Source organism: Vidua chalybeata, chromosome 3, assembly GCF_026979565.1.
Source record: "Vidua chalybeata isolate OUT-0048 chromosome 3, bVidCha1 merged haplotype, whole genome shotgun sequence".
Lineage (NCBI taxonomy): Eukaryota > Metazoa > Chordata > Aves > Passeriformes > Viduidae > Vidua > Vidua chalybeata.
The window spans coordinates 57111121-57135291 of NC_071532.1; the positions used below are offsets into that span (position 1 = coordinate 57111121).

Here is a 24171-nt window from a genome sequence, read left to right on the forward strand (position 1 = left end):
TATTTAGAGCTGTAATAATACTTTCTTCTGCTCATGTTTGTACTATGAAGGGTAGTCTGTGGAAGCCTGGTGAGATATGCACCCTCTCAGTAGTACAATACAATACGATAGCGGAGTAATTCTAATTTTCACTGACCTTGAGAGTTACTGAAAATAGGAGATAATTGAGTATTTGAAAAAATTGTGATACCATTGGATTGACAAAACTTTGGAAGCTTGGATTACTTTTTGACTCCTGGTTACTTTAAATGACATTTTGCAATGCAGTTTTCATGTATTAGGCTTTTCCAATCTCTGTGTTCCAAATACAAAAATGCAAGACATCTAAATTAAAAGTACCTTTTAACCTTTTTAGAAATTACATTGTTCACTTTAAAATATTTTTTCCCTGATATTTAGTTTTGTTTGCCTTAAGGTTGGTCCTTCTTTTCACTCTATGGCAGCTGTTCAACAGGAACAAAGTAATGCAGCACTGTCGGAGCTGCAGAGAGAAGGATGTGAGCCTTCTTTAGAGGAGAAAAAGGAGCCATTTAAATGGTCAAGATTGCCTGGACAGGTGAAGCATTTTTCTTTGAATTTTAAATGAAAATAATTGAAATATTTACTATATTTTATAAGTATTATGAAGCAAGTAATTAATTTTAAAAAATAACAAAGATATTAAACAAAACATAAAAAAACTTTCATAGATAGTAGAGGAGGCTTAACCTTAACCTCCTCAAATATGGTTGATTTAACCATTTTTTTTACCAGAAGAATCAGGTATTTCTATCTGCAGAATTTGCTAAGAAATTGAAAGAGTAAGAAGTAAGACAGGAAGCCAGTTCTCAGACTTCAACTTGATTAGAAATATATTTTCTTGACTTTTCTTTTTGTTTCTTGAAGACATTTTTAAACTATGAAAAAAGAAAGAGCTTACATTGAGGAACCACATAGCTGCTGTGGATATTGCCCTTTACCTTAAACTTTGAATTTAGTTTTGGAGAAAAAGCCATTGGGTCAAAAAGAGGTAATATTCTGGGAGAAAGGAAAGGGGTCTAAAATACCAGTTAAATTTTTTGAGATGTTTCATCTCTGATTCTGTCTTTAAAAGTCAGATATTTAAGTACAGGTGAGAAATGTTAAAATTATTTGGTAGGAGACCAAAGGTTTGAGTGCCTGTGGTTGGGTTTCTGAGTTCACACTGCAGTCATTAGGTTACTAAAAGGTGTGCTTAGGCTCCTTGAACAGCCTTGACTTACAGTTTAACTCCACAGCTTACATCACTGATGCATTATTAAGCATTACTTAAGATTTAGGAGTTTGTTTCAATTTAAATTTTTTTTAGGTTTTTTTAAATGTGCTAGTTGTTTGCAATAATGGGGCAGAAAGAGATACACATTCATGGGGCCTAGGCCTGCATAGGCCTAGGCTGTCTCTGTTTATAATACATTGAATTTTACTTTGGAATGCCATTAAGATGTTACTAGCCTTTTAGAGCTTCTGCATGTCAGGAGCTAAGAGTGTGCTCCACACATTGGATAGTTAATATTCCTCCCACTTGTTCCCTGAAAAGCCAGGCTTGCCGCATACCCAACAAGCACCTGCTTTCCCTGCGAGGTGGAGATATGGGCTGCTTCTGTATCCGCTTCTCTCGTGACGGGAGAACGCTGGCAGCAGCATGTGCAGGAAGGAATGGCTATCCCATTGCTTGTAAGTTTAAATACATTTTGGATTTTTGCTCATAATCCCTGTATTTGGAAATTGAAGATTAAGGAAGTTAATTTTTAAATTGTGCATTTTTAGAGTTTCTGCTTTGTAGTTGTGATTAGACGCTTGTTCTGTGCATTAAAGAGCATTGAGGAAAATGCTCTTTCTGTGTTGGTAGGGCTGGAAATGGCTTTTCTTACATGGTTACATATACACAGTTCAACGGAATGAAATGACAGCATTTCTGCCCAGAGGCCTAATGGAAATATTATATCAGTTTGCAGAAGGAACATAGTTTCTGATGATAACATTTTAAGGGAAATAACATTTTAAGCCTCCACCTCACACACTTTTCATGTAAATTTTTCTCCTAACCTGTCTTGAAAGTTAGATACCAGAATGTTACCATCTCCAGACAGAATACTGGAAGCTGCTCTTCCATAGTCCAGTTCAGTCGAAGTACAAACATTCCTTGTAACTCAAATTTTTGACTGCTTCATCACGGTAGCTTCAACTGCATAGTTCTTAAATCTTGCATAAAAGTTTTGAGATTTAGAGAGAGCAGTATTTTAAATGTACACAAAGTAAGTGTTTAAATGCAAGGAACAGTAAATCTAGATTCCTTTATTACACAGCCCCATAAAATTATCTCAGGGTTAAAATATTTCTAAGATTGGTCAATTCGTTTTCAAAATTTAAGGAAACCCAACATAATCCTAATCTGGTTCTAATAATTTCATGCAAATAAAGTGTTTCTTAAGGGTAAGACATTTGTGACATCTGTGAACCACTAGATGGAGGTAAATACTTGCTGTCTGTTCATATCTAACAATTATTTCATCCAGTTACCTCAAAATGAAAAGATAAAATAAGTGAGTTGATTTATGCTAGCAGAAAATCAGCCTAAGATTAGACTAAACTTTGGCTCTAGTAGGTACATCTGTTTGACTGCAAATACTTACAAAACTTATTATTCTATTTCTACTTCCCTAGTGTATGAAATTCCTTCTGGACAGTTCCTGAGAGAATTTTATGGTCATCTTAACATAGTGTATGATCTTTGTTGGTCAAAAGACAATCAATACCTTCTTACTGCTTCCTCTGATGGCACTGTCAGGTCAGTATGATGAGATGTTCTGGCAGATACCATCAGAAGTTGGAAAGAAAGTGGTTTAATTCAGTGTTTTACTACAAACTGTGCTATATAATGTTTTAATTAAAGATTTGGTTACCATGTGACTAAAAAAATTGTGACTGGGTTAATCACTTACACTGTATTTAATATTTCTAATGTATTTGTATTTGAAACGAAAGTTTTCCCAAAAACCCTAGTGTCTAAATCTACAGTGCAGTAAAAAGCTAAAGAGCTTTTATTTCAAGAAGACACTGAGACAGTTGTAATATTCCGTTCCTGGAGAAATTGCCATACTATGAATGCGGTATTAAGTTTGCAAATTTGAACACTAGGCAGTAAATTGAAAGTTTAAGATTCAAGTTATGGGTGTAAATTTACCGCACTGCATATATGTATGTTGGTGGTGTTCTTTTGTTTTTTTACACTTAGTAAAGTAATTCAGCTTAAATTGCTGTAAATTTTAATAGTGTTATTTCTTAAATTGAATCCTCTACAATTACAGTGTTCTTCTCTACAATGTTAATGTTAAAATATTGATCTGCTCAGATTTAAAAACCAAAACCCTCAAAGCTGTAGATACACATGGCAGTATCACTGGAACACTGTAGTTTTATTGTGAGCAACTTAATTGGTTTTCATAGAGCTTTTTGGGTTTTTTTAGCCCTTCAGATCCCTATCTATTATTTCTGTTATGCAGCTCAGTAATGGTACAGGCAGTTGCATAACTGAAATGCCAGAAGAATTGTTAAATGATATGTTGTTGTTGTACGTGTGGAACTGTTTTAGGGTTTTTTTGCTGCTTGTATGTGGGCATAAAAAGAGTGTGTTGAGAGTTCAGCACTTCTTTTTTTTTTTAATTTGGGAGTGGATTAAGTAAGTATTTTTTATATTGAGGTTAATATCAATTTCAGTCATTTATGTTGCCTATAAGAAGGCTGAGCTGTTCCTCACGAGTTCTTGAATTTGTGGCAACAAGTTGAAACTGCAGTGGTCTGCCTCCTTTTCTGTGTGCTGTGTGCAGTCACTGTATGAGTTATTTGTTCCTGTATTTGTTGTGAGTTGCCTTCAGCTCCTTAAAAAGTCTCAGCGCCCCACTGCTTTAAAGTCACTATCAGTTTATTATTTGGATTATCTCATACTGAGTTCTAAGGTAACATAAAGGTAAATACATGAACTTCTGTGAATTCTTCTTCATATAGTGTTCAGTGTTATCCTTCCCAAGGATATGTAAGCCTTCCCAAGGTTTAGTCCCAGATTATTTGTGAGCAATAAGTGAATGTTTATTTTGTTAGATTAAAACCATTCTAAAAGATAGGTAAATTCCTTGTAACCTTTCTGCATCAAATTGCAGATTAAGTGTTGTATTCTAAAGGGTTGCAATTTTTTAATTAATTTACCTCTGAATAAGCTTAGAATTCTTCAATAGCCACCAGATGTAGTTGCCTCACCAGAAGTGGGTGCCACTAAAACAATTCAATAACAGTTTGTAACTGAATACTGTGTGTAATGTGCTGCTCACCTGTATTTAGTGATCCGGGTACTGTTTTATTCTTTGTGGACTCATCTTTGGGGAAGGCTCACTAATAAAATGCATACCATCAAATAGAAAACACTAACAAAATTCTGATCTTACAGCTATGGTTGGCAAAGGATAGGAAATAGATGAATAGTAAGAAGTGAATTTATGTGGTGTAAACATCCTCGAGATCATGATCACTGTGTGGCTGGTAATCATTATTCTAAAATTTTCTTGGATTTTATTTATATTTATTGGCCCTAAATGTTCCTTTATGACTTTTCTTGTTCTAATATTGTTTTAAGTGAATGATACCCCAGAAGAGCTTAATTTGTTTATAACTCCTGAAAGAAAGAAACCAATTCATTTCATGGAATTCTTTATGAGTATTTTAAAATGAGAAATATATCCATTAAGTGAGTAAGTAGTCATTAATTTGCTTTGAAGACCAAATGTTGTGTTAAGTAGTAAATTTTTCTTAATTCTTGTTAGAAAGTACCATAATAAAGTATTAAATAGTGGTGGAACAAATTGGCGGGATACACAAGTATTGCTAAGTGTTTGCAAGCATTTGCCTCTAGAACCAGTAGCCCAAAATATGGGCATCAGTTATACCTGTGTGTGTGACTACTTTATACAGTAAAAGTTGTAACTTTGTTTCCTATTAGAATGTGGAAAATAGAAATGAAGGCAGCATCTGCAGTGAGAGTTTTCCCTCATCCTTCATTTGTCTACACTGCCAAGTACCACCCAGTTGCTGACTCGTTGGTTGTGACAGGATGTTACGACTCAGTGATTAGAATCTGGGATGCAAATGTGAAAGAAATCCATGGGCAACTGCTACAGGAGCTTGATGGCCATAAAAGTTTCATCAACACACTTTGTTTTGATGCAGAAGGTATGTACTTAATATTGCTTTTACAAAGAGTTGTCTTTCCAATTGAAGACCAACTTGAGTATTACTAGTTTTCTTTACTTCATGGAGGCAGTGTATTCTTCTTAGGAAGAAATTATTTACTGGGAGAGTGCTGAGACACTGGGACAGGAGAAATTGTGGATGCCCCATCCCTGGAGGTGTTCAAGGCCATATTGTTCTGGGCTTTTTTCTAGTGGAAGGTGTCCCTCCCCATTTCGGGGAGGTCAGAACTAGATGGTTTTTAAGGGCGCTTTCAACCCAAATCAATCTATGACTCTTTGATAAAGAAAATGAGGTAGTAGTAATTAGATTGTGAGAATTTTAGCTCTAGACTGAAGAAATGGGAAGGTGATGAATTTTCAATATTGACAGAGAATAAGAAACACAGAGAGAAAAGGACAGAGGTTTGACCATTGTAAGTCATGTTAATTGGTAGGTTGACAGCTGAAAATGTATGTTCTACTGACATGTACTAGTGGAGGAAGAGTTGAAGATGGGTTAAAATTAAAGTTTGACTTTTTTTCTAGTATTAGTGACATCATTAATAGTTAGGTGCTTCATTTTAGTCACTGGAGTAGGTACTACAAAGAGGAAAGCTGTATTTTTATAAAGAATAAATGTTTGTGCTTAAAGAACAAGTATTGGAAAACACTATTTGTTCTAGTTCAAGATTCTCTTAGTGAATGTATAAGTAAGCATTGAGCTATCATGTGAAGCTCGTTGAGCTGTAAATGTTCACTTTTTGCTGTATTTAGAATGCGAATAAAAATGAAAAAATTAAAAAAAATGTTCTGCATCTCAGTATTTAATGTATATGCTACATCCAGATTTATGGTATCAGCTTATGTCATGCAATATGAGCAAAATGCATTTGCAATGAGTATATTATAGCAAAAGAGATGGAAGAATTGGTATTTGCCTATTCACAAAAATGAGAGAACAAAAGGTTGTTTCTTGTTTTCTGTATTATTGTTTGGTGGGTGGTCTTTTACTTACAAGACATTATTTCTCAGGACACCACATGTTCTCAGGAGATAGCTCAGGACTGATAATAGTTTGGGATACACCTGTCAAAGGAAGGTCTCCACACCTTTTTCAACACTGGAAGGTCAATAAGGTAAACAGGATTCTTAACTAGCATTGTAATTTTTATGTGAACTGTTCCAAATCTAGTAATCTGATTTGAACTGAGTTTTTTTAATACATAACCTTTTGTTTAACTGCAGAGGTGTATTTTCTTTAAAAACTGGTACAGAAGAACTGATACAATGCGCAGTGATTCACTGACTTAATTTTTTTAAGTTGTTTTGCAACTTAATTGGGTTGGGCACTGGAACAGGCTCCCCAGGCAAGTGATCACACCACCAAGCCTGAGAAAATTCAAGAAGTATTTTGACTCTCAAGGCACATGGTGTAATTCTTGGTGCTGTCCTGTGTAGGGCCAGGAGTTCGTCTTTGATGTTCATAGTGGGGCCCTTGTAACTAAGGATATTCTAAGATTCTGTGGTTCTGTAATATTTTTTTTCTATATAAAACATGAAAATACTTGAGGTTTGAAAATACTTGAGGTTTGATAGCACTGTTTTAACAGGTAAATGCTTTGCTCTCTAGAGACAAAAATAAAATAGATAGGCTTTAAAAACCAGATTTGTTCATATTTTAGAGCCCTAATGTTCAGTCAGCATTTCTGTCATCAGCTTATTTTTTTTTAGAAATTCAGAAATTTAAAAATTCAGTCACAACAGAATCTGCCTTATGGTTGTAAAAAGTTCATGTCTAGGATGTAATGCCTTAATATAGGAACAATCGTTTTCCTTAACCAAATAAAATGAAATGAAAAGTTGTAATGCAAGACAAAAATGGGCAATAATGTGTAAAAACATGAGTTTTAAAAGAGAAAGTTATATAATTTTCTTTATTTTTCCATCCTTCTGTAGGAAATAAAAGAAAACGATATTAAAGGAACACCAGTAAATCATTTGGAAGTGCATCCAAATGGAAGGCGTTTATTAATCCATGCCAAAGACAGTACCCTGAGAATTATGGATCTCAGAATGTTGGTATTTTTGGTGACAAATGTGTATTTCCTTTATGTTTTAAAATTTACATGGAAAAATAAAATACCATAATGGTATTAGTTGTGTAGCTGGGGAGAAAAAAGATGTTTTAATAATCAAAGATAGAAACATTATGGTTAGGAAATTATTTCAATACACTGCTGTGTTACAGACCTTTTGGGTGATATTGAGTAAGTCTTTTAGAACAGAATATCTAAAATATCCTAGATTACTTGGGAGCCTAAAGTGCCGTGAAGAATACAATGTTAGTCGTCTAAAGATTGAAATCCCTTTTGAAATGCAGTCTGGGCATGAAAAGAACTTGGAAGTGGTAATATTTGTGTGTTAGTTTTGCTTTTTAAGACTCTGGGAAGGATATTTGGATGATGAAATGGAAATTATTATCATCATAAATACTAAAAAATGCAGTGATCTACCTATTATGGTTTATTAAGCAGGCTGTGAGGTAGTTTTGCAGTTTCTGATGATTTTTTCCTTCTTAATTGGTATAAGCATGATTTTTTTAAATGACAAAAATAACAAGCAAGGAGATTATAGACTCACTTGACACTGATAATGGAGAATGACCAGTTCAACCCAATAATCAAATCACAACAGTATGCTACTCAGAGCTTTATACAATTGGATTTTTAATATCTTGAAGGATGAAAATTTTACAACTTCTGTGAGCAACATGTTCAAGTGTTCATTCACCCTCAAAATAAAAGACTTTTTTCTTATTTTTAAACAGAATTAGCTGTATTTCAATTTATGTCCATTCCCTCTTTGTGTTTTCATTGGGTGGGAGTAAGCAGAGTCTCTCACCAATCACTTACCTGGGTTGATAAGATACATTTGAACATTCTCTTCTGGAAAGTCACATTAAAGATATGAACAACTTTTCTAAAATGTTTCATCCTTAATTTCATAGGTTTCTTTCCGTTCCTCACCACACAGAAAATCCCTGGAGGTATTTAAAAGATGTGTAGAGGTGGCTCTTAGGTATATGGTTTAGTAGTGGAAGGTACAGTGCTGTGTTAACAGTTGGACTTAATGATCTTGAAGGTCATTTTGAAATGAAGCAATTCTGTTATTGTACTGGATTGAATGTTTGAACTAGCTGAGGAATCTACTGTATTATGGTGCACGTTTCTCCTTTTCTGTAAATGATAAAATATAATGACCATGGTAGAAGCTGAACTATCCACTCAGTTGAAGCATGAAATTGCTGGATTCGGAGAGGGAAGCTGTAGTTTTTTAAGCAGCGTTCTTCTGTTGCTTCTCTTTCTAAAACGTGCAGAGAGTTTTAGTTTGAGAGGGAAAGATGGGCATGCATATTATCTTTAACAAAGGTTAATATGGGGTGCAATTTCACAATTATTTTAAGCAAATTTATCCATAGGATGTACCATCTCCTGCAATCTCCCACACCTTTGGCTGTGTATTCCTAGCATTTCTTTTTTATCATTTCTAGAAATCTTTTGATGCAGGGTAAGTCAGATCAGTGAGCTGATCCGACTAAAAATTAGCCTACAAATACAAATGATTAATTTTCATTTTAATCAGCTCTCTGATCAAATTTATCTGATAGCTGCCCAAACACTGGAGAAGAAATGAGGGAGAGCCTGGGAAAATAAGAGTGGAGAGGACACCACCAGGACTGCTACTTTGACCACAGCCCACAGTTACATTGACTTTTAAGTCTATCAATAAACCACAGGGTCAGATACCCAGCAGTGATAATTTTACACGTCAGCATTAACTGTTCATTCCCTGCATGAGAAAAGAGGGGGTGGAGGTCATAGATGAACACAATTCACTTTGATTGACAGCTGGTTGCTCTTAACTTTCCTCTTTCAACTTGCTTTTTTTGATCTTTTTGGATAATGCTGCTGTCCTGCCACTTAGGTATGTGATCAGGGATTTGGGTTTAGTTCAGCCCTCTCCTTGGGGTTTCACATGAAGGTTAGTTTTACATCTTGCAGGGTTCTTCTAATGACATCTCAGAGATACTATCTTTCTTATTCATACAGCTAAAACTCTTATTTGGGCTAATATGGACTTGCTGTAGGATCATCTAGGGTATATTTATTTGGAATATTGTTTAAAATAATTTTCCTGTAATATTAAATGCACTGTACTTCTCCCAGCATACCTCCATTGTTTTTGCAGTAACAAATGTGAAATAATACTGTCTTCTGTCCTTGAGGGCTGTGGTGGCCTATTGCTGTTATTCTTGCCTTAAATTCTGCATTGTAGTACTGCTGCTGGGTTAGTCTCTGTGTTGAACTTTGGTATCTTTTTCCAGGCTATGCCTCATGTTTAAAATAGCCTCTTACAAGCTGATTTATTCTTCTTTCCATCCTTTTGTGGATTCTCTCCTACTTGATGCCAACACATTGATCATTCTTACTGTGCTGACCAATAATGTTTCACTGAAAAAAGCTTAGGATACCTAAGTTGCAAAATAATAATATCAAACATATTAAATCAACATTTATGTCTGAATTTTTTTTATTCTACTGCTGGTTTTCTGACCAAGGAGACATTAGTCTGAAGAGTTGAAGAGAGCTGCTGTGTAGGTTTAATCATTCAAGCTCAAGAAGCATAATGAAAACTCTTCTAAGAGAGCTTGAAGTAATAGTGCTAATTTCCCTGTTTTGTGCAAAGCCCAGGATCAAGATAGTGCAAATTACTGCATCTCTATCTGTTGTCTAGATCTGAGGGTTTCCTTTTTCTGCTGAAAGACAAGGATGTACATTTTCATCTATACTGTCAAGTGCATTATGAAGGTTAAGGAAAATAAAGGGTAAATAAATACTGCACTCTGCAAAAAGTGTGTGCTTGCATATCTACTTGGGATGCAAGGTGTACTGATCTTTCTAAGGAATAGAGGGGGAACTGACACTTAAAAAGTTACATTGTATATTCTGAATGTATCTTCTATATTTGCAAACTTTTTTTAGCTTGGCAACAAAGAAATATGTAGGTGCTACAAATTACAGAGAAAAGATTCACAGCACCTTAACACCGTGTGGTACGTTCCTGTTTTCAGGAAGTGAAGATGGAAAGGCTTATGTTTGGAATCCAGAAACAGGTAACTAATTATTTTATGGGCTTAAGCCAAATTGTCAAAGCTGAAGGGTAAAGGATTTTTTAAAGTTTATTGGAACACTTTTGATACGGAATAAAACTTCAGTGAGATGTTCTTAAATCCTGAAGCTTTAGCTCCACCTTTTAAATAGCTGTTATTAATCTCTGAGATTTAATTCTCTAGAGGAAATAAATAGAGGCAACATTTGTAATATCCAACATGACTGAAGCACCTGAGGCTCAGCTTTTTGTATACTGCAACTCTTTACATGTGGTGAGGATCTTAAGATGGAATGCACAAAAAATGTTTTACATCAGGTAAGTTCTTCTGGTGTGTTTAGATTTGAGAATCAGGCTCTTGTGCAGAACCACTTCATCTCTGTGGTGGGTGGTCAGAGACTGAATCTTTTTGGTATGTGGTATATAAGGTTTAACTGTGAATTAGTCCCCAAGCCAAGGAGTTTCAAAATAGCTACCAAAATCTTTCTGAAAAAAAGTGATGAAAATGTAGGGTAGAGTTTCTTGAACAGGAGGTAGAAGAGATGAACATAAGAGCAGAAAGTAGCAGAATACCATTTTGGATTTGATGACGTTATATTCTGTCTGTAATTGTAATTTATATAGTATTTTAAAATAAAAAAGGTAAATATTTTTAAACTGGCAGATAACTAACAGTTCTGTTTTGAATTTCTTTCCATGTTTCCAACTATGTTAGCTTGCATCTTTGCTGCTACATAATTTGCCTGAAAACTTTGAAAAAATAATAAAAGTAAAAGGAAGGAGGAACTTTGTTATTAGGATGTTTTTATTGGATTTTGACTTTTGTGTACACACTGTATTTGCATTTACAGTGCCATCAGCTGAAGAGCTAATTTTATTTATATTTTTAAATAATTCTCTCCTCAACTTTCACTCCTGTTATCAGTATTACATAGCTGAAATCCACAAGTAAGATGGCTATCTTTGTACAATACAAGAGCAAACAAATACTGTGGAACGCCACCTTTCTAGAATGTGCTTATCAGAACGAGAGAACTCATCTAACCTGGTGTATCCTCCTCTGGCATTTCCTGCAGCTATTGCAACAGCACTAACTTTTCTGACTTACTGAATAACTTAAAAGCATACAAAATTTCCTTTGTCTTATGCCAAAAGACAACTTTTCAATCAGGAAATTGACTGAAGAACATTTATTAACAGTGGCAAACACTGCAGTAATACAAGATTTAACCAACTGTTATTTTGCTGTATCAAATGTTTCAAATATTTTTCCACGGCATTAATAAACTTAATTAATTTCTGCAGGAGATCAGGTGGCGACATATTCTGATCTCTCCTTCACATCTCCACTTCGTGATGTTGCCTTTCATCCACACGAACACATGGTGTCTTTTTGTGCCTTTGGTCAAAACCATCCAATACTTGTATACATTTATGATTATAAAGGTACAGTACAAATTTTCTTGATACTCACCTGTAAGTATTTTATTTTTAGAAGCTATTTGTTAGTATTTGTACTTCTTTTGAGAGAAAAAGATACCAGTCATTTGATGGTAATGCATATCTTTTTCCTGGGAGATGGCAAAACTGGATTGAACATGATCCTGCTCAGCCTGTTCTATGTGATGAGCGGGCCTGTGATGCTGCTTTAAGCAAGGGTTTTGGCCTAGCCAGAATCACCAGAGGTCCCTCAATTTTTTTGTGTTTCATACTGTGTGAGTTTTGCAACACTTTATCATATATAGGCAGCCCTTTTTGCAATATCAAGGTAGATTATGGATCCAGAAAATACAATTATTTGGAAAACTAATTAGTAGCTTAATTGGAATCTGAGTAGTTTGTGCCAGCTATGTTACAAAATAATGTTGAGGAGCCATATAAAAATGAATGAGAGTGTATCGACTTCTGAGAAATAGCTGTTATAGCTGTGATGTCACTATGTCAGAGACATGTTTATTCCCCATGTTATATTGAAGAGAAGATAGAAATAAATAAATTTGAATTTTTGGTATACAAAATAAAATTCAGATTGTCATTTGCAGGCTTTTTTGATAGTTGTGTTCAATTAAGGACATTTGCATCTAGAGAGTTAATGTGTTAATATATTAAAAATATGCAGATTTTTTTTGCAGTAATTAATATGCAGTAATTTTTTTGTATGAATTATGTTTGCAGGGGACATAGATCTGTAAAGCTAATCCTGTCTTTATACACTGGCTTTTTAAGTAACATGTAGTAGTAGGATTGCTCATATAAATTCTCACTGTAGGTTATTTGTTGAATTGGTTGACTTATACAGAAACATTAAGTGGAGTGACTTTGCAATCAATATTCAGTACTATACTTCAATTACGTAGGATATTGGTATTTTTAAAAACAAAGAAATTTTTTTGGGTGAAGGGTTTGTTCAGAATTTTTTGATGAGCAGACAGTGAGTCTTAAAAAACTTAACATAGTAGTTTGAAATATATATATTTGTGCATACACATTTAGAGATCACACGGCACAGTCATAGTTATTTGTGTCTTCTGACACACATAACTGCTGACAATAAGGCTTTGCATAGGTTGTGCTTTTTTTTGTATCGTTGGTTATTATCTTTATGTTCCTTTTTTGGTTAAAAGCACCCTTTTTGCTTTCAGAAAATAGTCATACTGCTACAGTGTTGAAAGTTAAACATACAGTAATACTAATTTTAGTCTCTGACTAAAATACTAATTTTTAAGAGTCTGACAAGCATGTGTGTTAGATACACCAGCAGTTTTATTAATATCAAGGGCAGAACTTCCATGAAGAATTCTTTTAACCTTTGTTGGCTTGAGACTGTAGGACAAAAAATTGCAAAAGTCAACTTGTCAGTCAGTATGTCCTGTGCCTGTATAATATGTTTATCAACTTATGAAATATTGCTCAGGCATCATAAACTCACTTGAACTAGGCTGGAAAAAATGTGAAATGTCACCAACTTGAACTCAGTGCAGGCTTTATAACTTTATTGCCTTTGAAAAATTCCTTTCTCTTCCCACTCTTTCCCCCCACCCAATGCAAATATTTCTGCATGAGGAACACTATTGTTTATAAACAATACAAAAATACCAGTTCTGTATGAGAGATTACTGAACACAAATAAGTGGAGTGAGATATTGTGATCAGAAGAGTTAGGGGGAAAATGGGGTAGTAAGGGGAAAATTTCAAGTCACTTTCAGGTTTTCCCTATAGCACTGTTGGTACAGTTTCTGATAGTATTTGACTGAATTTGGCTGGCAAAATGACTTTTTCTCATAGCAATGTAAGGCTTCACCTGAGACATTAATGTTGGTTATTTCTACAGTTGCTCAACAGGAAGCTGAACTTGTAAGAGATCTCAGTTCATCACTTACCACAGCTGCACCAAGAGGGCCACACTTCTTCAGCAGTTTTTCTGAAATTCCTATACAAAATAACTCAGTGATATCTCCAGCAGATCAGTTTCTCAATGTTGCAAGAGCATCAATGAGAATGCAGAAGGTGAAACAAAAACTTGATTCTGTTATGGTAAGTCAAATTTAATTAATTTCAGAAGTATATAGTCTTCCTATATTCTGGAACTGGTATACTTAAAAAACCATATGTGTTGTCATGGCATCTGGTTTTTAGAAATGAATACATCTCTCGCTTACACTAATGCAGGTGTAAGTAGCTCTTAAGAAAAGAGCAACCATAAAAAACTTAATTTTTAATAAAAAACTGATCACAAGGGATTTTTTTGTGCTAGTGTCCATTGCTGTTTGTCCATTTATGTAAAATCAGGGATCCATAGATCATTATGGATACCTTAAAAATTGTATGTGGCATAAATAGTAGGGGTTTCAGGGAGCTGCAAGGCTGGGGGGAGAGCATGCCCTGTGCTGGGCACAGGTGTTTCAGGCCAGCTCAGTGAAGGACAGTATGGGCCTACTGCACAACTGAAACTGGAACCAAACAGAATATGGCACCTCTGAGAAAATTGATTTAAGAAAGGTCAGAACCTACTGGAGACAGGAAACACCACAGCAGAGGAGAAATGCAAAGGAAAACGTGCTGGGGCACAAGTAAAGATACAGGAGAAGGGATGTGAGGAGTCATGTGAAATAAGGAGATGTGAAAGACACAGAAGGAGGCAGAAAGGTGATGCAAGAGACACAAAACAATGCAGAAATGGAAATACTGGGGAAATAACAGAGTAGGCTTGAAGGGAAAGACAGGAGATACACGAGGACATGCAAAAGAAAACACAGATGATGGTATGCTTCTGAATCGGTTGCAAACAATGGAAGAATCTGTGCTGGACAGGTGCAATCCCCCAAGGGGATGTTGTGTGGTAGAGGATCCATACGAAAGCAGTTGAAAAGAGCAAGAAAAAAGAAGAGTCAAAAAGAGCAAGTCACTATGCACTAGCCTCTCTCTACTGCCCCACCCTTCCATTGGCTTTCCAAAAGGACTGAGTGTAATGTAATTTTGAAATCAAGGAGACTGGGGATTAGAAAGGAGAAAAAAGGTGCCTGAAGTGGAGACAGACAGAGAGGGATGAAAAGTGTTTTCTTTGGTTGGGTGTCTTACTATTTGTCTTCTTTCTCAATACTCAAATCAGTAATTAAAGCTTTTGTAATTGGTAATAAATTTAATTAAGTTGAATTCCCCAACTTGAGACAATTTTGCATGCAACAAGGATGCAGAATGTTCCTGAATAGCACTGTAAAGTTATAATTACTTTTCACAATGACATGAACTATATTTGAGTTTGCTTTTGCTGTTTTTCATTTTGAAGTACTTTTGAGTACATGTAGATTTTCTTTGGTAGTTTTACGTTTTGTCTGCGTTAATAACAAGTGAATCACAAAAGAAGCAGATGAGTAGATGAAAGTGGTTGTTGCTGAGGTTGCTGTAACTACTGTCATCATGCTTTAGGGGTTTTACTTTGGATTAGATTTAGTCTGGTTCCTTGGCTTTGGCATCCCCATTAGGCCTGAACTTTGAAACTGTCTGGAAGAAAGCTATCCCACAGACCTTCACACAGACCACAGATTTCTGAACTGTGAACTCCCAGTGAACCTCCTCATGAAACAGCACACAGTAGCTCTCATGGATAACAGTAGTCTGCTGCTTCTACCTTTCAATTATGTGTGGCTTTGTTTCTACTTGCTGCTCATACTGTTCCCCTCACCTACAAAGTGAGAGCTGGTGCTGTCAAGTTGTTTATCAGAGAAAGGCACAACATGGAGAGACTGGACATGTAGCCTTGTGTCTGGGACAAGTACTCCAGGAAGATACTCCAGGATAAATTGTTCTGGATGTCTGGTCATATGAAGAAAATGATGGGGTTAGAGAATTTGAGAGTCTTTATCATTGCAGCTGTTTACTCCCAGATTAACCAGTGGTTCTGGATTGTGGAAGACAAATCTGGTTTAGCAGAAGCATCTAGAAGTTCCATGTTACTTTGTGACTAGATGAAATAGACAAGCCCACAGCTGTGTTTGAAAGAATAACTCAGCCACTGGAGTTTTGTAACCCTAGATTTCCATTGACTAGTTTGGGATGAGTGAGTCTGCTGTGAGCAGAGTAATGATCAGTGGTTTTGACTTCAAGAATCCTCCAAGCCCTCTACCCATGTGGGAGATGTCCAAAAGTTCATCTGAGTCTTCTCACTGTGTGAGTTTCCAAACAGTACAGGTTGGTGGTTGAAAGAATGCACATCCAGTTTGATATTTGTCACATAGCAGTAGTGATTATAAACACTGAGAGTGCTTCCTTGCAGGAATTTATGAACCACTGAGATATGGGGGAGGAGAGTTCCTTGAAAGGAGTCTTGATGCTAATCTTTTCAGTGATCCAACATGACACTCAGGGGACAGCGGTAGATACTTTTCAAGCAGGGATAGGATAATTTTTTGCACGTGGCTGCAGTATTGCCTGCCTGATTTATCACATTTTGGACAGCCCCAGAGTGAAATATACAACATTAAAACTTAAAACTTGTACTAATTTGTAATTGGGAATTAGTTTTTAATGTGTGTGCAATTCCCTTTCTCATATGAAAAATGATGCATGTATGTAAGTGCAGGCTTTGCTGGAAGGCTTATTAGAATGCACACTCACATGAATGGTTTGCTAAAGTATTTGTCAAAGTAGAACTTTTAAAAGTTGCCACTCAGCCACATGTGTGAGAATGTGCTAATATTTCTGGGAACAGACAAACGCAAATGGAGAAAGATGACTTTAGGAAACCACACATAGGGTGGCTTGCTGCCCTGTGGTTGAGTTGGAACATTAAAAATCCAGATGAGAATGCAGCTGTTACTTTGTATGTATTTCACAGAATTGTAGAATATGTTGAATCGGAAGGAAGCCCCAGAGATCAAGTCCAACTCCTGGTGCTGCACAGCACCACCCGCAAGAGTCACACCATGTGCCTGAGAGCATTGTTCCAACACTCCTTGAACTCTGTCAGGCTGGTGCTGTGTGACCACTTCCATGGGGAGCCTGTTCCAGTGCCCAACCACCCTCTGGGTGAAAAAACTTTTCCTGATATTCAACCTAACACAACAGAATTCCCCTGACACAACTTCAGGCCATTCCCTTGGGCCCTGTCACTGGTTATCACAGAGATCAGTGTCTACACCTTCTCTTCCCTTCATGAGGAAGCTGTAATTGCAGTGAGGTCTCCCCTCAGTCTCCCCTTCTCAGGCTGAACAGACCAAGTGACCTCAGCCACTCCTTGTACAGCTTCTCCTCCCAGCCGTTCACCATCTTTGTTTCTGTCCTTTGGACACTCTCTAATAGTTTATTGTCTGTCTTAGGTTGTGGCACCTGAAACTGCACACAGCACTCGAGGTGAGGCCGCCTCAGTGCAGAGTAATCCTGGTCTTTGGGTCATGTTTGCATGCCCTTGTCACAGATATGTAGGAAATACCATGTTGGGACAAGCATGGTGGCAGCATACCTTAGACCTGGCCTAAGGTCACACCTGTGGTCGTGTTTTGCGGTACAAAGGTGCTGGAACACACGAAAGCAAATCTGCCAACATGGGGGTCTCTGGTTTTAACATGTGTCAACTTAACAGCGTAGCTACTGGATTTAAAACTAACTTTAAAGGGTAGAGTTTAGAGTCTGTGACTTAGATACAGGATTGGAAAATGTGATGTCAATACATTAAAGTTTGGTTTAAGCTAGATAGAGAATACTCTGGTCCTGTATAAGCTTGGGTACTTTGTCTTATGACCTGTGCCCCCTTTCCAGGTCCTGATAGAACCAATAGTTTTTTTATTTTTCTGTTTTTCTTCTTTTTACCTAAACATCAACCTTAGGAAATGATAGTTTCTTTTCTTCTCTTCTGCAGCATTGCCATTCTTAGCCCAGAAATTAGAACCAGAGTTGACTATTGTGTTGAAGCTTTAGCAATTCAGAAAAGCTAAGACCTTTTTATACAAAAGGTAAAAATTAATTTCTGTATGAAATCAGAATGCAGAATTAGCTTCTGTACCACATCAAGAAATTACAGAGTAGTGAATCTTGGCGGCAGTTATTATTTATCTCTACCTCAAGGAACTAATACTAATGCATGATTCTGTTAATGGAGGTTTTTGATAGGAAAACATTTAACTCATCTCTGGCTCTTGGAAGTGCTAAGTGTTTTTCATTCAACATTACTATTCATGTTTTTTTTTAATTTCACTTCCAACTAGCAGTTAAAAAAACAGTTTATAACTATCCATAACAAGGGGATGATATATGTTGTGTAGGTGTAGAGAGAAGGGTTTTCTTTGAAAATGTCATATTCTAGCTCTGAAACTCAGCTTTTAGATGTCTGGCCCCTTTGTAGCACTTATGAATAGCATCTCTATATACTCTGTAGTACTAGTCTCAGAATCAATTACATGTTGGCAGCTTTATCTCTTGATATATGCTTTTACCACATTGTCAAGTCTTAGAGCATTCTATTTTTTGCCTCATGCAATTCACTTTTAATGTGAAAACTAGTTTCACTGAAAGTGTGTATTTGCATAATTTGCATAGAGCTGCCCTAACACATGAAAGAAAATGCAAATCATCTTTGTTTAAGCCTGGCAAAAATTATGTAGGTATCTTTATTGTGATGGAAACAATAAGAATGTTTTAACTCTTAGTCTTACTCAATTCACAATAGTAGTAAACTGTATCTTTGATAAAGTTGTGGTTTATGCATGAAGAAAGCAGAGCCTGTGGTGAAAAATAAGTAAATTCATGGTTGCCTATCTTAGCCAAGTTTGCTCATTGTTGTAAAGGTATTTAGCAATGATTTCCCACATCATGCATTTAAAAAATAATGTCATTTTGTTCTGTGGCTAATCTTATGTCTGCCTGCTGTAGGAGAATTAATTAGTTTTCATAGAATAGTGTACTTCACCTGGAAACAGTTGTGCTTGATTCACTATTCCTCACTTATTTAGCTGAGTGCTTCCCTTTTCTGTTACAATGTTGTGCCTTTTTTTCCTCCTTGGGCCTCTTAGAGATTTAAATAATGCTTAAGAGCTAGTGGCAGAAAGGTCATTAAAACTCTAGTTTTGCCTCTAGTTTGGATGGACAGTCTTTTATAGCTCACCTGAATTCAGCTTCACTGCCATCAAGAGGAGGAATTAATCACTTCCTGTAAGTTTGCTTAGACTTAAAACTTCATTTTTAGTATCTCTTTTATTAAAAAGATGTTAATCTTGTTTTTAAGGCCTTGGACAGGAAGGAAGTATTCTAAGAGAATTTATGCTGCATTTTAGAACAGGTGATTTTCTTAAATCCTCAGGACTGCACATTCAGTTGTCTCTTCTGTGTGTCTTGTTGCATTTGATTTCAAAGCATGCTATTTGGCATGTATTGTGAGAGTGTTTGCATAATACAGCAGGAAAATAAAGAGAAGTGAATTAAGTGTTGTACAGGAATAATTTACATAGAGTTCCAAATCTCTTATATAATTTGTTTAAGGACTAGAATCAAGAAAGCTTAGCTTCATAATTCTTCCTTCCAGGATGAACTGCAGAGGCATCTATTAAGTGTTAGTTTTCAATAGTTTGCTCTGTCCTGTTCTGGTATTATCTGAAATCTCATTTTTGATAGCAAATTTGAAGGAGAGTTCCATTAAAGTATTTGACTGGAAAGCCTCTGTTGTCTTGTGGTGTAGTGTGCGCTTCACAAGAAATTCATGCAAAGGGGAGATATTCTCATTTAGCGAGAAAGGCTCTCCCTGGAGTTTACAGTGGATTAAAGAAGATGAAACAGTGGGAAGCTGAGCTCAAAACATTTGCAGAACAGATTATTTTTTTCTGTGTTTGAGTAAATATGTAAGCTAATGGCTTTCCACCATTTTTTATATCAGAGAAAACTTTATATTAATGAAGCTTACGTGCTTGCATATGTAAATGTAAGAAAAGCAGATTGATTTTGTTGTTGCAGTTGTTCAGAGAAACAGGCCTCCATTCTGATAAGGTTTCCCAGCTACTGTTTACTAGCATTCATTTAAATTTGTACACTGTAGTAAAATCTAGCAGGTTTAATACTTTTTTAAAATCATGCTGAATGATTAATTTGATTTTCTGTCTTGCTTTTCTTTCTGTCAGCTTTGGAGTATAGCCATTACAATTGTGCACTTTTGCTACAAGATTCCTTGTTAGTCAAAGATAGTTTTTACTATAAACTTTGCACATTAGAACTTAATCCATATTCCTGCACAGAAAACCAGACACATTAAGATGAAAGTCAGGCGTAGTGGTGCAGAGCAGTTGGTGGCAGAAACTCTCTGGCCCAGTCAAGTAATTCAACACACATTTTTACTGCTATATTACCTTCCAGTACACCTGCCAATGCCTATGCATTATTGAATTGAATCATATTTATTGAATTGCAGAAGTTATATAAAATATATAATTTTTGAGATAGTTAAACCAAAGTGAATCGGTGATTGTCTCCTTTCTTTAAACAGAATTTACAAGCCAGTAGTTTGAAAATATGCAGAATATCACTGGCCCACCACTGAAGTTTAAGATTCTGATCTAGAGTTTACTGAGGCCAAAGGTAGTGCTCTCCTGATTGGGAGATTTTAGTAGGATTGAGTGACCATATGCTTTTATTCTATATGATGAAATAGGCTTGACTTTTGAAAGGGTCAAGAATTATATTATCTTATGTAAATAATTCTCATGAATTTTAGTATATTAATATCTTGCTTGAGGAAAGATACAAATATTTTATTCAAGGCCTGTTTTTCTTCTGCCTTGGCTTTGGTGTATTAAGGCAGTGAGAATATATTTAATAAACAGTAAAATTCTCAGTTGGATCAACCAAAAACTTGAGATCATTAAATTTTTTTTCATAGACTATATTGGATAATATGACAAAAGTAAAGTTTGGGAAGGGCTTTTGTTTTGTAATAGTTGTATATATGTATATAAAGAAAGTCCATAGGAACACAGATTTTAACTACATAATCTTTGTTGCTATGGAGATTAGGACTGGAATTATGTGTAATTTACATATAGGAAGGGCCTGGGATTTTGGTGTTTATTGCTTTACAGAAGTCAGTTCTGTGCTAGGATTGGTTTAAGATTTTTTTTTTTCTTATAGTAGTGAGTATCTCTTCATGGATGTAGTGTAGTTTGAGTACTCAAAAATGAGAAATTATTTTGCATATATAAATTTTTGAGCATATGTATGTCTTGTTATTTTTATACACAAAGATGCAACAAAATGCTGGTTCAAACAATTCTGTTCCATTGTTTGCACTGCTTGAGAGTTAGTGTCCATTTATAAACACACAATTCAGTTTATTGCTGTGCCAGTAATTTTTCCAAGCCTGCATCTCCAAATACTAAGAAAAAAAAATTGAAGTTGTTAATCTTCATCAAATTGAGTTCTAATTTTTTTCCTAGAATTTAATAGTTATTTACAGTAAACAAATATTTCTCTTTTAGCTATTGCATCAGTAAGTGACCCAGGAAATTACACTTCACTTTCTGATTTGTCTTCCTATTACAGGCAAACTCAAATCTCTTGCTTCCTGCACCATCATCTCTGTCACCACACTCCAAGCTGAGCCTGCCGGGCACACTGAGTATTCCACTGAATCCTCTGTATTCTTTCACTGCTGAAAGTGGTAAGTTTCTTTATTTCTTCACTCTTTGTAGGGAAGGGGTGATCACTTCTATGAGGATTTTTTATTTTCTGCCTCTTAAAATTTTGCTGTGCAGCTCTTTCAGAGTCTAACTCAGTTTTGTTATATGTGATACTCTCTATTAAATGCAGTGTGATACAATCCAATGCTGATGCATGTTTCTTTGTAATACTTTTTTTTTTCTTTAAGCTGTACATCTATTTATTAGTGTAAGTTTGTAGAAGAGGAGGTGATTGCCAGCTTTTCTTAATTTAATGCTTACTAAAGTATCTTAAACATGGGCACTTAAAAAAGACTAGAATTTAAAAGCATATATACTAATACAGAACCATAGTGCCTGATAGTCTATTTGCAGTTGTTTTTAATCTATTTTTAGATTTTTTTCCCCTAAAGATATTTTGTATTGAAAGATTTTGTGAAAAAGGTAAGCAATGCAATTATATACATTTGTGATGCTTACTTTGCTAATAATATCTGTTTCATTGATAATTGCCGTATTTAATAATAAAATTTATAATTTCATGCCATTTTTTTCTGGGCACCTGTAAAATAAGACAGAAAATTGGCACCTTAATTTCAGTGTTTTTGTTTTGTATCCTTGAGAAGAGTAAAAAGAATTCCAGAGGGAGGGTGGAATATATAATGAAATAAAAACACGTAATAGAGATTTAAAATGTAGATAGTAAAGATAGGAATAATCTCTATAATTATATAGAATTATCTCCTAAAGGCAATTTTTTTGCACATGAAGTTATGATTACTTTTTCGAAGCAGCTGGGGAAATGGTCCTTAGCATGGTCTAAAAGATAGACCACTGGTCTCAGGATCACTCTTACTCACTAATTCACAATGCAAATGGCCATACACCAATTAACTTCAGTATTTTTATTTTCTACCTAAACAAAAGAGCTTGGAGCCATAATAATATTCATCTGTTGCTCAAAGGATGCATGTTATTTTCACAGTGTGTAAATCTTAGAGAGGCAGTAGAAGGCATATGCTTACATATTTTGAATACTTAAAGTGGACTAATCCTTTAAAGAACATTAACGTACGCTTTTAAGTTGTTCTACATGGCTATTCCTAGTATTGTTCAAACAAAGGAATTTTATTTTATTGAATTTTACTTTATGCAGAAGCACAGATAAAAGTATTGATGGAGACTTCCTAAATAGCATGAGCAAACATAGGTGTATATTACAGCTGTTCATGAACACTCTCAGTGTTTTTGCTTCCAAAGCTGACTGGTACTTCCAAGATGATCCACAGGTACAGGAAAGTATTTATACAAGGGAAGCATAGTAAAAAGGGAAATACAGTAAAGAAGAAGCCATGAGAACAGGAAGATTTTTAAGGGCAGGCAACCATAAAAATACTAATGGGCCACAACTGAAATAGATTTTTCTGTAAGAAAATGTTTTAAAATTGTGAATTACTTCTCTGTCATTTTGTGGTCCTCCAAGTTGTTCTTCTGTGGTAGACTTATTTTCAGTGAAACATGAAAAATATTTACTATCTATTTCATCATTCTATAAACTGTGAAGATAACTGCCAGTTAAATTTTGCTTTTGAATAATAGAAAATCTGTACTTAAATGCATCTATTGATTTATTGATTGCACTGGAAAGACAAAACCTTTATTTTCTGTGTTGGTTTTATATACAAAATATATTTTCATTTTGTACTTATGTTAATTGGGATGTTGCATTGTTAGCAATTGCCTGTACTAGAGATCCAGCAGATGGTTACAGATTCCTGAAGGTTAAGTTGAGAGTTCAGTTCTGTCACCTTTTACTGTGCATTTAGTACTTCTTAAAGTAGAATTCCCATTTACATGTGTAAACTGCTGTTAGCAATATATTTAACTACGTAGCTGGTGTATGTGCATGCTCTAATAGTTTTGTAAGGTGATAGCTGTTATCTTGTAGTACAGGCAGTGTAGTAGCCTGAATATATGCAGCCCTTTCTTTCTAAAAGACAGTTTAATTGTCTCGGTCTTGCCTGAGGTAGGAAACAGTGGAAAAACAGTGTTTCCATCTATGTGCTATAAGGGTAGTAGCAGTAAGACAGCAGATCTTTCCAGATGTTTAAATCTTTTCATATCCATATACATTTGCAGAATTAGCTGTTTGTGACATTATAATATAATACTTCAAATAAAAATAATATTCACTGCTATGGCTTTTAAATATGTGTGTTCATTTTGACACACATACAGGTTCTCTATACCCTGACATATCGTGTGTTTTGGCTTTTCTTCAAGTGCATAATTTCACAGATTTATAGGCTTTAATAAAGCCCCAGTTTCATTCTGCTATTTATTGTGCTATTTCCCCACTTCCCTCAAGAACAGTTAGCTCATGGATGCCAAGGGAGGACTGCCTTTGTTTCCAACCAGTTTGCTCTAAATTAAGTAATTAATTGTTTAATCATCTGATAGAGAGCTTCAGTATCTTTCTCAATGACAGAATATTCTTTATGTGAGATGAGTAAAGAGAAGATCATGATATTATTGACCATGGAGTCCAACCCTCCTCCTTAAAGTGGATTCGCCTAGAACTCAGGACTATCCATTTGGGTTTTGAATATCTCTAAAGATGGAGGCTCCAAAAC

General features: G+C 35.4%; 1 protein-coding gene across 1 annotated transcript in view; it reads left to right on the forward strand.

Annotated features, from left to right (window-relative positions):
* The window catches only part of AHI1 (Abelson helper integration site 1), an 82607-nt gene that overhangs the window by 15116 nt on the left and 43320 nt on the right, over positions 1 to 24171 (forward strand). Inside the window, exons 10-19 of the mRNA XM_053939189.1 lie at positions 416 to 556; positions 1560 to 1692; positions 2683 to 2806; positions 5009 to 5238; positions 6270 to 6373; positions 7194 to 7312; positions 10280 to 10410; positions 11712 to 11852; positions 13738 to 13940; positions 21423 to 21540. Of these exons, the coding sequence (XP_053795164.1) occupies positions 416 to 556; positions 1560 to 1692; positions 2683 to 2806; positions 5009 to 5238; positions 6270 to 6373; positions 7194 to 7312; positions 10280 to 10410; positions 11712 to 11852; positions 13738 to 13940; positions 21423 to 21540 (1444 nt within the window). The remainder of the gene's footprint in view (positions 1 to 415; positions 557 to 1559; positions 1693 to 2682; positions 2807 to 5008; positions 5239 to 6269; positions 6374 to 7193; positions 7313 to 10279; positions 10411 to 11711; positions 11853 to 13737; positions 13941 to 21422; positions 21541 to 24171) is intronic.